The sequence below is a fragment of the Schistocerca cancellata genome, chromosome 3, assembly GCF_023864275.1.
Source record: "Schistocerca cancellata isolate TAMUIC-IGC-003103 chromosome 3, iqSchCanc2.1, whole genome shotgun sequence".
Classification (NCBI taxonomy): domain Eukaryota; kingdom Metazoa; phylum Arthropoda; class Insecta; order Orthoptera; family Acrididae; genus Schistocerca; species Schistocerca cancellata.
This window is the reverse complement of record NC_064628.1, coordinates 481,907,848-481,922,145: the sequence shown is the minus strand read 5'-3', so window position 1 is coordinate 481,922,145 and position 14,298 is coordinate 481,907,848. Positions and strand designations below refer to the sequence as shown.

The 14,298-nt window shown below is 41.1% G+C and overlaps 1 protein-coding gene across 1 annotated transcript in view; it reads left to right on the top strand.

Moving 5' to 3' along the window:
* The window catches only part of LOC126176752 (cholinesterase-like), a 68,818-nt gene that overhangs the window by 32,018 nt on the left and 22,502 nt on the right, over positions 1 to 14,298 (top strand). The window contains exons 5-8 of the mRNA XM_049923921.1: positions 915 to 1,114; positions 10,094 to 10,244; positions 10,510 to 10,691; positions 12,919 to 13,048. Of these exons, the coding sequence (XP_049779878.1) occupies positions 915 to 1,114; positions 10,094 to 10,244; positions 10,510 to 10,691; positions 12,919 to 13,048 (663 nt within the window). The remainder of the gene's footprint in view (positions 1 to 914; positions 1,115 to 10,093; positions 10,245 to 10,509; positions 10,692 to 12,918; positions 13,049 to 14,298) is intronic.

The following is a 14,298-nucleotide window of genomic DNA, read 5'->3' as shown; positions in this document are numbered from 1 at the left end:
CTCCTGCCACCGAACTTCACTAACACCCGCTATATCTAACTTTAACCTATCCATGTCCCTTTTTAAATTTTCTAACCTACCTGCCCGATTAAGGGATCTGACATTCCATGCTCCGATCTGTAGAACGTCAGTTTTCTTTCTCCTGATAACGACGTCCTCCTGCGTAGTCCCCGCCCGGAGATCCGAATGGGGGACTATTTTACCTCCGGAGTATTTTACCCAAGAGGATGCTATCATCTTTTAATCATACAGTAAAGCTGCATGCCCTCGGGAAAAATTACGGCTGTAGTTTCCCCTTGCTTTCAGCCGTTCGCAGCACCACAACAGCAAGGCCGTTTTGGTTAGTGTTACAAAGCCATGCGATAATTATAGCTCACGCTGGACCTCCGCTATTATATATACTGTAATTATAACCGCCCAGTATATCCAGTGTAAGGATTATGACCATGCAACTACTGAAAAGGCTGCTGCCCCTCTTCAGGAACCACACGTTTGTCTGGCCTCTCAACAGTAAACCCTCCGTTGTGGTTGCACCTACGGTACGGTTACCTGTGTCGTTGAGGCACGCAAGCCTCCCCACCAAAGGCAAGGTCCACGGTTCGGAGGGGGGGGGGGCAATTTTCGCTGCCATGCGATAATTATAGCTCACGCTGGACCTCCGCTATTATATATACTGTAATTATAACCGCCCAGTATATCCAGTGTAAGGATTATGAACAATGCACGAAATCCGGTAGTTATACATATGTAAATTTCAGTTTACTAGCGAAACACTCTCGACACTCTCAAGATGGTAACAAATTGTTAGACATGTCACATAAGATACCTTCCTGGGCAAATGAACGAGATGTAGCCCAAACTTTTGCAGATATCACTGTGTGAATATAAATTGATTCACTCCACGTTTGGATCAGGTCTCTTCTCGAGGCTCATCATCCAGAGCGCCAACTTCATTGGACGCCCAATGCCTCTGCAAGCTGCCCGCAACAACGCTTTCAGACTGGGGGCTGCCCTCGGCCTCGAAACGGATGACTCCCAGGAGCTGGTGGATTTCCTGCGATCGGTCAGTCCATCTGACCTCCTGGTGGACAGCTCGCTTATCCTGACAGAGGAGGTGAGCAGTATACAATCTTAATCAAAACTCTTTGAACCAAGAAGACACATTTATGTAGTTTTCTGACTCTCAAGAAACATTTGCCGCACTAAAATATCCGGACGCACACGTAAGGAACTTGGCAATCCTCAGGTTAGGTGAAAAGTTACAGACCTGGCAGGAAAAGAGTGCTTTTTACGACAAATAGGCACACATTTTCCGACATTCTATCCTTTTAGGTTGCTGATCTTTCTCCGACGCGTTGCCACTAAGTAGATTGAATCCATGAAGGGCTAAAATCTGCAAAATATCCATCTATTTGTGACGTAAGCTCTTTATTGGACTCAAATGCTTTCCAGACACATATTTCCCTATGCGACAGAACATATCGGGATTCGCTGGACAGGAAAATATATTATGGCTTTATGTTCTGTCGATTACGAGGTCATTAGATTCGAATTACAAGCTCAGTTTGGGTAAAGGAAAGCTGCTGTACTCCTTCCCGGCATTCCCATGAAGTGATTTTAGGAAATCCCGAAAAACTAAATCGTCATGGCCTGACTGGGATTTGAACTGCTGTCCTCTCAAGAACGAGGCATATGTCTTACCACTATCCATCCGCGGTTGCTAGATAAGATGAATGTTCCAAAAATTAGTACTTGAAATCCCTGTTTTCCCATTAATTCAGCTCTTTTATGAGCAGGTGTGTTTTCCTGACGAAGATTAATTCAATGGTCTTTCGCGATTTAAATGTCTTTTCGTGTCTTTTATCATTTAGATAGACAAATTATTTAAGTCACTATTCCGGATCTTTCTCTTCACATTGTGTGGGGCTACTAACAATGATCACTCTCACGTTACAATAAAGGACTTAATTTTATAGTAGTAATAAGGCATTAATTAAAACTTCCGGACTGAATTGCCATGGTCCATATATAAAACTGCTTCTCCCTCCTGACGTTTCGTTGCCTACTGCGGGCAACATCTTCTGAGATGAGTTGGCGACTGGCTGCTAGGCGCTGGAGGTCCCGCTTATATAGAGCGCTTAGATGGCGCCACCATTCATCACGTGGTTTCGACTTTAAAACTATCTCTGGCTAGTGCCACCTCTCTCGGTTATAGGTAATCGATAGTCACTGCGTTGGTACAGAGTCGACCGCCGTATCTTGTCTAGTTTTAATCCTTCTTATTTTTTATTAATATTATTTTCGTGCTTCTCTATACATGCGGGTATAATAATGTGAGGTCCTAGTTATCACGTTTGTCTCACTACATTTTATTTCGTGATCACTGTCTTTGTGCCAACGAAGTGACTATCGATTACCTATAATCGAGAGAGATGGCACTAGCCATAGATAGTTTTAGAGTCGAAAGCACGTGATGAGTAGTGGCGCCATCTAAGCGCTCTATATAAGCGGGACCTCCAGCGCCTAGCAGCCAGTCGCCGACTCACCTAGAGATGTTGCCCACAGTAGGCAACGAAACGTCAGGAAGGAGAAGCAGTTTTATATATGGACCACGGCAATTCAGCCCGGAAGTTTTAATTAATGAAGACGTCGGCCGTGAAAGCTTACATGTTATGAGTAATAAGGCAGTTAAATATTCAACATTTGCCGTTTAATGTTATACTACACTGAGACATACTGATGTGTTGGCAGTTCAGACGGCTAATAAAGGACAATCTGACATTTACAAAAAGATAACACTTTAATAAATTTGTTTGCAGTACTGCATATTGACTTAATAAATCAGATGTACTTGACTTCGTATATTTGTAGGTTCCTAAGCTTGGGGTGAGCTATATACAAGGAGAGTAATGTTATTCAGAGAAAAAAATAGTCTTGAACCCTTATATACTTAGATAACTCTTCACCCTTAGTAATGTTTTGTATTGTTGTGCTGTTTCGATATAATTTCCTCATTGCAACCTTCCGTGCCGACGTTGAAAAGCCTGTATGTTCACTGAAGCTCTGGGGCAAAGTTCTGAGCGCAGCTGCTTAAAAAAAGGCGCCGCCCAATCAGAGTCGCTAGCAGTGAGGACATGTCCCTTCGGTGTCCTTCTGCTGGTGGCGTGTATGTGTGCCCCCCCACCCTCTCTCCTCCCCCTGCCACCCGCAACCTATCCATCGGAGACAGTAAGAGATGGAAGAACGAATTCTCCGAGCGGCGCACTGGCAGAAAGTTGGCAGGTGCCATCTCCCACGTAGTTATGAGAAAGCGCGGCGCGCCAATCTGTGGTCGACGAAGATGTCGTTGATACCGCATTCCACGCACACCCCAAACTGCGTACCGTCGTCGCACATTGTGGATGCGGGCGACGACGAGAGAGAGTTCTGTGCCCTTAGTGCTGCCTATGGGGTTGGCTGTGAACTACGGCAGATGGCGCCAACTAATCCGTAGCTCGATATTCGTCTTATGAAACGCCGGGAGCATCTGCCAAGAAACCGGAGGTAGGACTTCCATTCAACAACACATGTGGGTGCAACATTGGCGCTGCTGAGAACACAAAAGGGTGCACGGCTGATACAGACTCGATATCCGTGGCTGACGTCGTAGCGATTGGCGATGGTTGCGGCGGCTGTGGCAGGATCCCTATATCCATGGCAACAAAGTTGGTTTTGGTGTCACGAATGTGCATGACAGATGTCTTTAATGACAACACTGGATTCCCTATTATGAGACTTGCTGTAGACATGTAGCAAACTTTTGCCTTCTTCCAAAACTTTGTTGTGAAGAGAGCATCGGAAACAGAGTGGCGACGGTGAAAGAGCTGCAGAAGACTGCAGTGGCGACGACCATGTAAGAGTGCTGGTAAACTGTCGTGAGCAGGCGTAGTGTGGTAGGTGCTCAGAAACAAGAAAAGCCGTTTTCCTTCTAGTGCGAAGCACAAGGTTTGGGCGCCTTAGCGTTGAAGATATGAACGAGACGTTCCGATTCACCGTTAAATTGAGGAGAGAATTGTGCATTCGGATACGTTGACTTCCATTTTGTTGTAAGAAGTGTTGAAATTCCAGCGAAAAAAATTGTGGGCCATTATCCGAAACAATTGTTTGTGGCAAACCCTCTAAGCAAAAGACAAAAGTGAGTACTTTGATAATGCTGGCAGTAGTCGAATGCAATGGAAGGACAAAAGGATATTTTCTGTATGCATCAACTATAATGAGTTATCTTGTGTTCCAGAATGAACCAGCAAAATCAGTATGAATACATTGCCAAGACCGTCAGGTCGACGTCAGTTGAAAAATTCTTGCCGTGGCGCTGCCTGATTGTTCACGCAAGCGCGACAGCAACAAGCTGTCATATCTTCTATTTGTTTATGCAATCCGAGCTGCGTAGAATGCTAGCACAGTAGCTGTATAGTTCTGGCGATCCCCCAATGTCCTCTACGTGACAGTTTCAGGACATGTTCTTGCAAAGATTTCAGAAGCAGGAGTCAGTCATTCGTTCTTTGGGAGAATGCAATAAAATTACGCCATTCGGAATAGAAAGACTGGGACCTGTGGAATGGTACATTAGCTTATTTCTTTGAGTTGTAAATATTTGTCATGTATTGTTGTTTTTCTGACATGTTCTACATCCTGGAGAACCTCCTCACTACGGATCAATTGGAATGAAAGTAAATCTAATCTAATCAAACTGTTGCATTGTGCACTACTGCTTCTGTGACTGATTTCGGATTATGAGGCCATTTAAACAGTCGTACTATTCCATCTTCACCAGTAACCTTTGTGATCTGACAAGAATCAATTCTGAACCATCGAAATCTGGATCGTTTCCCATAGGTAAGGGAGACAGAGCATCTGATTTCGTATGCTATGCTGTAGGACGATGAAGAAGTTCATGTTGGTATTTATAAAGAAGTAATGACCAACGTTGCATCTTCTGTGCTGCACAATCTTGTACACCTTTCGCCGGATGAAAATGAGCAGTCAACGACTTATAATCAGACACAAAAAGAAAAATTCTGATGAAATTTCCTGACACCATAAATTATGGCTAAGCTTCCATGACTTTGATCTTGTTCAATATCTTAGACACGAATGCCAACCTTGTAAGATAAAACTGCCCATGTGGTGATGCATCAGCTGCAAACACTAGTGGTTTTAGCGGTTCGAAATACATAGAGTATGACATGGGTGACTAAGCAAAGAAGAAATTTCTGAAACATTTTTCTCACTCTCCAATCCATTTAAAAGGAACAATTTTACGCCGGAGGCGAAACATAGAAGTGACTGTTTGTGCTGCGTCCGGAATGAATTTAATGTAGAATTCAGTTAGCCAAGAACTGCTTGGAGTTCTCGTGCATTACTAGGAGAAGATAATCTCCGTATGACTTCTAGATGCTTAGCCACGGAACAAGCGTAGTGGGCGCAATGACCAATTCCCAATATTCGATTTTAGTGTTGAAAAATGAACATTTCTGTAAATTACACTTTAGTCCTACCTGAGTCATAACTTGAAAAAGAGACTCCATATTTTTGAGTTGCTATCCCGGTGTTTGTCTACTTGAAATGACGTTATCTACATAATTTTAAGTGGAACATTCGACGTCATTTGTTCAAGAAAGTGTTGAAATAACGCAGGAGCAGAGCCGCTGCCAAGGAAAGGTGCTGATGATGATACAAAGTAGACGTGAGTGTTAACCACCATAACGTTTTTGTTTTGTTTCACACCCAGGTGAAGCATCGACTAAACCAATTTTTGAAAAAAAAAAAAAAGTCGTCCGTATGTTGAGCGATCCATAAGCTCGAAAATACGTGAAAGCAGGAAGGAATCAATCACTCACAAGCTGGGACATCGTCGCGAAAAAACACAGTGATTCGTACATGTAATAAGTTTCCTTTAATTTACGTCTATGGTCACAATATTTTCTGTTTAACAGATTACCGGTTTCGGTCTTTAATGACCATCATGAGACAGATCTGATGATGGTCATTAAAGACCGAAACCGGTAATCTGTTAAACAGAAAAGATTGTGACCATAGACGTAAATTAAAGGAAACGAATCAATCACTGTTTCAGCGTTACTTTGATGTTCGCCTTTCTTTTGAGCACAAGGGAGATGCTTATTGACTTGCTGAAACGGGTTTCAAGACTCCTATTTGTTCTACTCTATTGAGTTCACAAACAACTTCGTCGCAAATGGCATCTGGTACCAGACGTGAGCGATAAAACTTATGTTTTGCATTGTCCGTGATTGTAATGTGTGTGTGTGTGTGTGTGTGTGTGTGTGTGTGTGTGTGTGTGTATGTGTGTGTGTGTGTGTGAAAATTCTTCGCATATCCCAGAGTGTCGTCGAACAAATGTACACACTTTCTACACAACTAACGAATATTGGCATGGGATGTTGCGTGTCAGTAAACTGCACACTTTTCTGAGTATGTAAACCAAATATGTCAAAAACATCCATGCCAAAAATATTGGGACTATAACATGACTGAAGTGCTATGAATGACACTGATGTATTCATGCCTTTATATTTTGTTTGTTAAGCGCATGTTCCAAGAACAGAAATAGTTTCGCCATTGTAGGCCTTGAGATTGAAAGATGGCAGGTCCATCTCTGTCCTTTCATAATTATGACCATTACAGGATCGCCTATAAGTATTGTGAGAGGTATGTTTAACAGTGATTGCATACTTAGAGTATTGGCATTTAGTTGCTCTGGTTGATCAGCGGTTGCGGATCCTTCTTTCATTTGACCGTTATTTCCTTGATCTGTTGCACTGGTGTCATATGCAGACCGAAGCGCGTTACCGTAATGTGTTTTCGGAGGGCGATGACCAGGAAAGCATTCACAGAAGGGTGGGTCGTCAACTGGGCGCCTCTTTCACTAAAAGTAGGCCTCATGCAACGACAGAGAGTCAATCTTGTGCCTTAGAATAAATCTCCACCACCTTCAAAAGATTTACACGTTTTGTGTCACACATTAATAATTCGTTGAACTTTGGCCTAAACAAGTCATTGTATTCTGTAATACTTGCATTTATAGTTTAAGTACAGTTTTGCTCTTCAATGATTTTCATTCTCATTAAAAAGAAATTTAATCACCTACTTCACAAATTACTTCATTTTATGACCACTTCTTCGCTTGTGATAAGACAGTGGAGAAAGAAAATGACAGTAAACTAACAGAGAGATAAACCATTTCTTACGGGTGTAGCTTCACCTACATACAAAAGGGTAACACATCGAGTAATAAGCTAAGCAGAAGTGAAAATCAGTGCAGAGTCCGCAATAAAGTAACTCAGTTTTAATTTACGAAGCTATCTAACACTTCGAATGAAACATGACGAAACTTGTACCTTACCATATTTAACGTCAACTTCATACTATACACGCCTTGTTCGTGCTAACTAACAATCAAATGTTTAATCAATTTGATCGTTCAACAAGAGAGTTTCATGAATGAAACATAACAGTGCTGAAGGGAATTAAAGCAACTATTCTGATTTTCCATAAAATGTAAAAACGTTTTCTCTCTGGCCTTAAGAATGTGCTAATTACAAATGAATTAACTACATCTACGTTGAATTACTATATAGTCCAGGAAGATAAATCTGTTGGAATTCTACGAAAAACAACATTTCTGTAGCAAAGTTTTATTTTGCACCAATCTCGATCACAACAGTTTACCCACGTTACTAAACCAATTTCCATATATTTCTTAACCAGTTGCTTCAGTTAACTTGTACTCAGCGCAAATACGAATTGAAACAGCACAAACAATAGTGCTTAAACAGCTCATGAAATCATAGCACGTAATATTTAAGAAGGTGCAAACATTTCCATACTCTTCCACTTCGTTTCAACTCAAGTGTCAAATTGATGCTACTTTACGTAGAGTGGCTCGAAAAAAAATTTCACTGTAATTACAGTGCACAGTTTTCAGTTATTGGTGTGCAAGGTGGACCGATGGATGTTGAAGTTAGCCAGTTTTGCACGGGTATTAATAAGGCTGCGAGGATGTGATTGAGACAGTTCTTGTCTCCTTGCTTCATGAGGAGTAAGGGAACTGGCAATCTTTGGGCTGACTTGCAGGCAGACCTATGAAATGTATATCGTACTGCAGCAATTACGTCTGTTTCTTGGTGGATGGGAATTGGGCAGCTTTTCAGTTTTCTACACGTCAATCTGGCACGGGCGTTTCGCCATTTGATGCGGGGAGGCTGAATTTTACTCAATGGAGTCGAACATACCGAATATGAGTCTCATGATGTACCATAGTAGGCCAGAAATCTGCTCATTGTGGGAGTTATTCAGTCATACGACAGAGCATTATTGAGATGGCGATGGCGAAAACACAAATTCTGAAGCGTGCTGCAACTGCTGCCCATGAAGTTCCATCCAATGTTACCAGTAAGCTGTTATGACTTTAATGTTTTTCGTCCCTTTCCTGAAGATGATACCTCTACATTAAGTATCTGTCTAAGGTTATACTCAGATACTTGGAAGTGGGATTATGTGTTACTTCTGAACTTGACCATAGGCTGGTTCTTTCTCTTTCCATTACTGAGGCGGGACGTAGCTATCTATGTCTTTAGAGGGGTAGGTTACAGGCACAATCTTATAACCATCCATCCTATAAAGGCCTTAGGACAGTGCGTCCTTCGTCTCAATGATATCTCCTCTTTGCACCTCTAGATTAATGTCTATAGCGTAGATGAATTTCCGATGTGCTGTTTCTGGAACGTCATGTGTGTACAAGATAAGGAGAACTGGACAAAGCACTGATTCTTATGGCAAGCCTTTGTTGCTTATGGAATCTGTTACGACATATTCTCTATGAATTTGAAAAATAAAGTGCCACTAAATATATTTATTTATTTATCTTTCTATATGGTATGGTGCTAAATTTCAGGTAAAGATCTCCCTTCCAAACGGTACCGTAAGTAGACAAGAGATCGGCGAATACAATGATTTTTTTGTTTTGTTTTCCTATCTAATCTATTTTCGAGGGTCATACTGAAGCTGAGTACCTCATCTCTGCAGTCTAGACCACGTCAAAAGTCAGCAGCGGAACTAACATGAAACAACCACTTGCGGGCGCTATCGTTTTCATAATCGGTCTTTCTAGTAGTTCTTAAGTTTCACTTAATACGGCTGTGGGTTTGAAGATATACAAAATTTATCTGTTTTTTTAATTATCTGTTTTAAAGGTATCGATAATTTTAGATTTCATAAAAATGGGCACGTCGACTGAATATAAAACTTCGTCGAAGAAAGAAGCAAGCCGATACTTGGTTGCTGAGTCACTGTGCTCCAAATGTTCAGGGTGAATGTCGCTCGGGAACGTAGCTTCTCTATTTCGAAATGTGTCCATTGCTTATTATATCATTTCTAGGGAAAATGAGTATATGTATTGGTTATTTGGCTAGGTGTCTCATTTTATCTGTCGTAGTTCCGATTTAAATTGCAAAGCTGAATCTCATAATACACAAAACACGTTTCTTTTCATGGTGCCAACGGAGAAACAACGATTGGGTTTCATACTGTCGTCCTGCGACACACAGGCATGATAATCGAAAAACAAACTTTTACTATTGATATTGTGACTGAAAGACAATGTTACAGGAAGACCGGAAGTCATTTATTGTAAGACCAGAATGTTATAACAAAGGAACCAACACGTTGCGTGGTGATCGACACCACTATATGCTGGGTGTCTGAAATCAGTCAATAAACTCGTACCACAGACGTCAACATTATTGTACAAAACGTGACAAACCGCCATTACGATGGCAGATTAATTCAATCCATTGTCGTATCTTGCTTTTTTACTTCGTTATAGCTAAACACTTATTCATTGTTTGATGCGTAGTCCCAATCTATTGAGAAAGTGCAATACATACTTTTCCCTCCTGTTACAACTCTCTGTCTTCCCCTTTTTTTCTTACAGAAAGTCACCACAAACATGAAATCAAAACAACAACTGCGTTTGCTTCTGTTTACAGCAACAGACGAGCCTCTGCTAGGAACTAACAACTATCTGCGGTTTCAGGATAAACTTCTGTTCTCCTATGCTCTGTGGTCGCCACATATAGAGCCACAGCTGGAAGGTGCTTTCATCTCAGAATCTCCCATTCAAGCACTGATAGACGGCCGTTTTCTCCAAGTGCCTATAATGACAGGAGTAACGTCCGGCGAAGGAGGTACGTAAATGTCTCCTGCATAGTTCAAACTTTCGTTACAAGGCAATAGAACGATGTACTTTCAGAAGTGACTCTAAGTCATACAGAGTGAAAGCTTTAAGCCTTTTAGACGAAATATGTTGAGTTGCTGATCACTCATTTGGAGTCTGCATTCTAATTCTATCAAATGTATACACATACCTCGTTGTGTTCTCAGGTAGATAAAATAATGGAGTATTGTACCTGTTACCTAAAAAAGGCGTTTAATTGGGGTTCCTCTGCACAGGTTCTGGAATACTGTACCAGACAGAGAAAATCAACACTCTAAATAACATGTTTTCTGAATCCGTTGGGCCATGTTTACACCTTTCAACTGTGGAAATGCAACAGGAAGCAGCTCTCAAACTACGAGAATTCTATTTCGGCAACGATACTATATCTGCAGACAATCCTGCCCCTCTCGTGCATGTGAGTAAATCTTTTGTTTCGATTAGTTCATAAACAATCCCATCGTTTTAAAGAGAGTCATTATTGTTCATTTTTAAAAGGATATCTTTCCTTTGCTGTAGGGCATTAGGCTAGAAATATGACAGCTTGCTCCAGATACTTACACAACTATTCAGAAATAGGAATAATATGTTACTGGCAAAATTATTACATATTCTTGCATATGATGAAAAGGAGTTACATTATAACCTAAGAAAAAATCATTCCCATTGAAGAAAATTATTTGGCGTAAATGAATGAATGAGAATTTCGAATAATAATGACAAAGATACTGAAAAAAATTGAAAAGTGAACGTATTACTAATAAATATTTAACGAAATATACAGGGTGCGTTAAAAAATTGAAAAGTGAACGTATTACTAAATAATAAATATTTAACGAAATATACGGGTTGCGTTAAAAACTTACACATACTTTGAACAGGCATAGAAAATTTGGTTTCAGTTGTACACGGTTTAATTTCTGGAAATAGAAAAATTAAAGTCCAATTTAAAAAGTAAATGTACGTTCTTCCTGATTAACTTTCAAAATGATAGCCTTCAGCGTCAATACACCTCTGAGTGTACACCTCGTCTTTTACTGTGCTTCATAAAAAGAAATCGAATGGTATGAGGTCTGAAGAGCGTGGAAAAACTCGATTTTTCCCCTGCCTCCTATCCACTGGCCTGGCTCGTGCATACCTATGATAGTGCGGCAGGGCGCCATCCTGTTGATAATAAAACTTGTCATTACTGTATAATGCATGAATGGCAGGGAATATGGAATCAAGAAGCATTTTTCAAAGCGGGAAGGCCCAGCGAATCCCTTTGCAGACAAATCGCATGATACATTTAGACCAAGAACATTCATAAACTTTTCAACTGTAACGTGAGTATTATCTTTAGCCCAGTACCTGAAATTGTGCCTATTAATAGCTTTTCAATTAGGCTTCATCCAACCAATTCTCATTACCCATAAATCCCGGTTCACATGTCACCATCGCCTGAATCCATTCACAACATTTATAACCTTCGATCTGGATCATCTTCACTTAGACATTGCACCCGCCTTGGGATGTACACACTAGACATGCCTCTCTTCAGGATACGTAACATACTAACAACACTTGCATTACTCTCACGTGCCCCTTGTGTTGAAGATTTTTGAGTTGATGACCTTTATGCATATCATACATTGATCCACGAACATCGAATTTATGGCTTAGACGTGTAATTGTTAACCTCGAAAGTGATTATGTACCATACTGACTTCTCCACTGCCTCTGAAATGCAGCAACATTCTCGAACTTCCAGTGCCACTTAATCACTTGCTTCTGCACTTCAAAGCTAAAATGTACGTCCGCCATGTTGAAGTTCCTTCCTTGCCACTAACTGCTACCAACTGTTGGAGACATATAAAATTACTTTCTCCCAGGAACAGAACCTTGCAGAAAGACAAATAAAATTTCTATGACAGTTGAAAGTGTGTATACATTTTTTCACACACCCTATAGATAACCAGAAATGCAAATATTTTAGTTACAAGTGGGTTCACATCAGAAATAGAATTTTTAATGACAGTAACCTGCCTGACTGGTTGTTGTAACCTGTATTAGAATATCCCATACTTTGTATTTTTCACTACTGGGCCATTTCACCTGTGTAATCATTTTCAACCGTCTTAAACACGTACCACATGTCACATCGTTAAATACAGACATAAAACGACCATTTGTTATTTAGTAAACAGAATAAAAATTAAAATATTACAAAATAAATGAAACAGAACTTACATGCTGTAGCTCATGAATTTTAACTGTAACACAGTTAAAACTTACGTTGAACACATATTGTTAAAACTGCTGTTAGGTGAACTGAATGGTAAAAAACCAAGTGTAATTAAAAAGTAGTCGGCATACAGATATAAACTAATAAAATATTTTAATACATTTCCGGACTTAAAAACAACATGACACCAAGTGTTTCTTAAATAACGTACTACTTGCACATTTAGTATCATACTGGACCATGTCCGCACTTCGTGGTTAACTGATGAGAGACAAAATTGAGCAACAAGATATGATCTATGTTGGCTACAAATTTCAGTTTTATTCACTTGATCGTATGTGTCGTACAAATTTCTATTTTATTCACTTGAATTCAATATCACATTAACAGCCTGATAAAGACTATGTTTCAATTGGAACAGTTCAACATCGACTTGGGGATCTTCGAGCCGACGGACGCTCTAGTCAGGAAAGTGACGGAAATAACTGATCTACCAGTCTTCTACTATGTGTTTGACTACCATGGAGAACATGTGAATACAACAGAGTGGGGTAAGTACTAATAAGTGTTTATTAACTGCTAACTTATTCCCCACATGCAGTTATTGTGGAGCGTGTGGAACTCAAAAATTGGTTCAAATGGCTCTGAGTAATATGGGACTTAACTGCTGAGGTCATCAGTCCCCTAAAACGTAGAACTATTTAAACCTAACTAACCTAAGGACATCACACACACCCATGCCCGAGGCAAGATTCGAAACTGCGACCGTAGCGGTCGCGCGGTTCCAGACTGTAGCGCCTAGAACCGCTCGGCCACTGTGGAACTCAGTCCAGACTTCTTCGTAAGACAGAATCGTTCCATATATATCCTGTGCTCTAGGAAATAGTTCTTTGTTGATATAAAGGGTGTTTATAAACTACTGGCCATTAAAAATGCTACACCACGAGGATGACGTGCTACAGACGCGAAATTTAACCGACAGGAAGAAGATTCTGTGATATGCAAATGATTAGCTTTTCAGAGCATTCACACAAGGTTGGCGCCGGTGGCGACACCTACAACGTGCTGACATGAGGAAAGTTTCCAACCGATTTCTCATACACAAACAGCAGCTAACCGGCGTTGCCTGGTGAAACGTTGTTGTGATACCTCGTATAAGGAGAGGAAATGCGTACCATCACGTTTCCGACATTGATAAAAATCGAATTGTAGCCTACCGCCATTGCGGTTTGTAGTATCGCGACACTGCTTCTCGCGTTGGTCGAGTTCCAATGACTGTTAGCAGAGTGTGGAATCGGTGGGTTCAGGAGGGTAATACGGAACGCCGTGCTGGATCCCAACGGCCTCGTATCACCAGCAGTTGAGATGAGAGGCATCTTATCCGGATGGCTGTAACGGATAGTGCAGCCACGTCTCGGTCCCTGAGTCAACAGATGGGGACGTTTGCAAGACAACAACCCTTGACGCTGCATCACAGACAGGAGCGTCTGCGATGGTGTATTCAACGACGAACGTGGGTGCACGAATGGCAAAACGTCATTTTTTTATGAATCCAGGTTCTGTTTACATCATCATGATGGTCGCATCCGTGTTTGGCGACATCGCGGTGAACGCACATTGGAAGCGTGTATTCCTCATCGCCATACTGGCGTATCACCCGCCGTGATGGTAAGGGGTGCCATTGGTTACACGTCTCGGTCACCTCTTGTTCGCATTTACGGCACTTTGAACAGTGGACGTTACATTTCAGATGTGTTACAACCCGTGACTCTAACCTTCATTCGATCGCTGCGAAACGCTA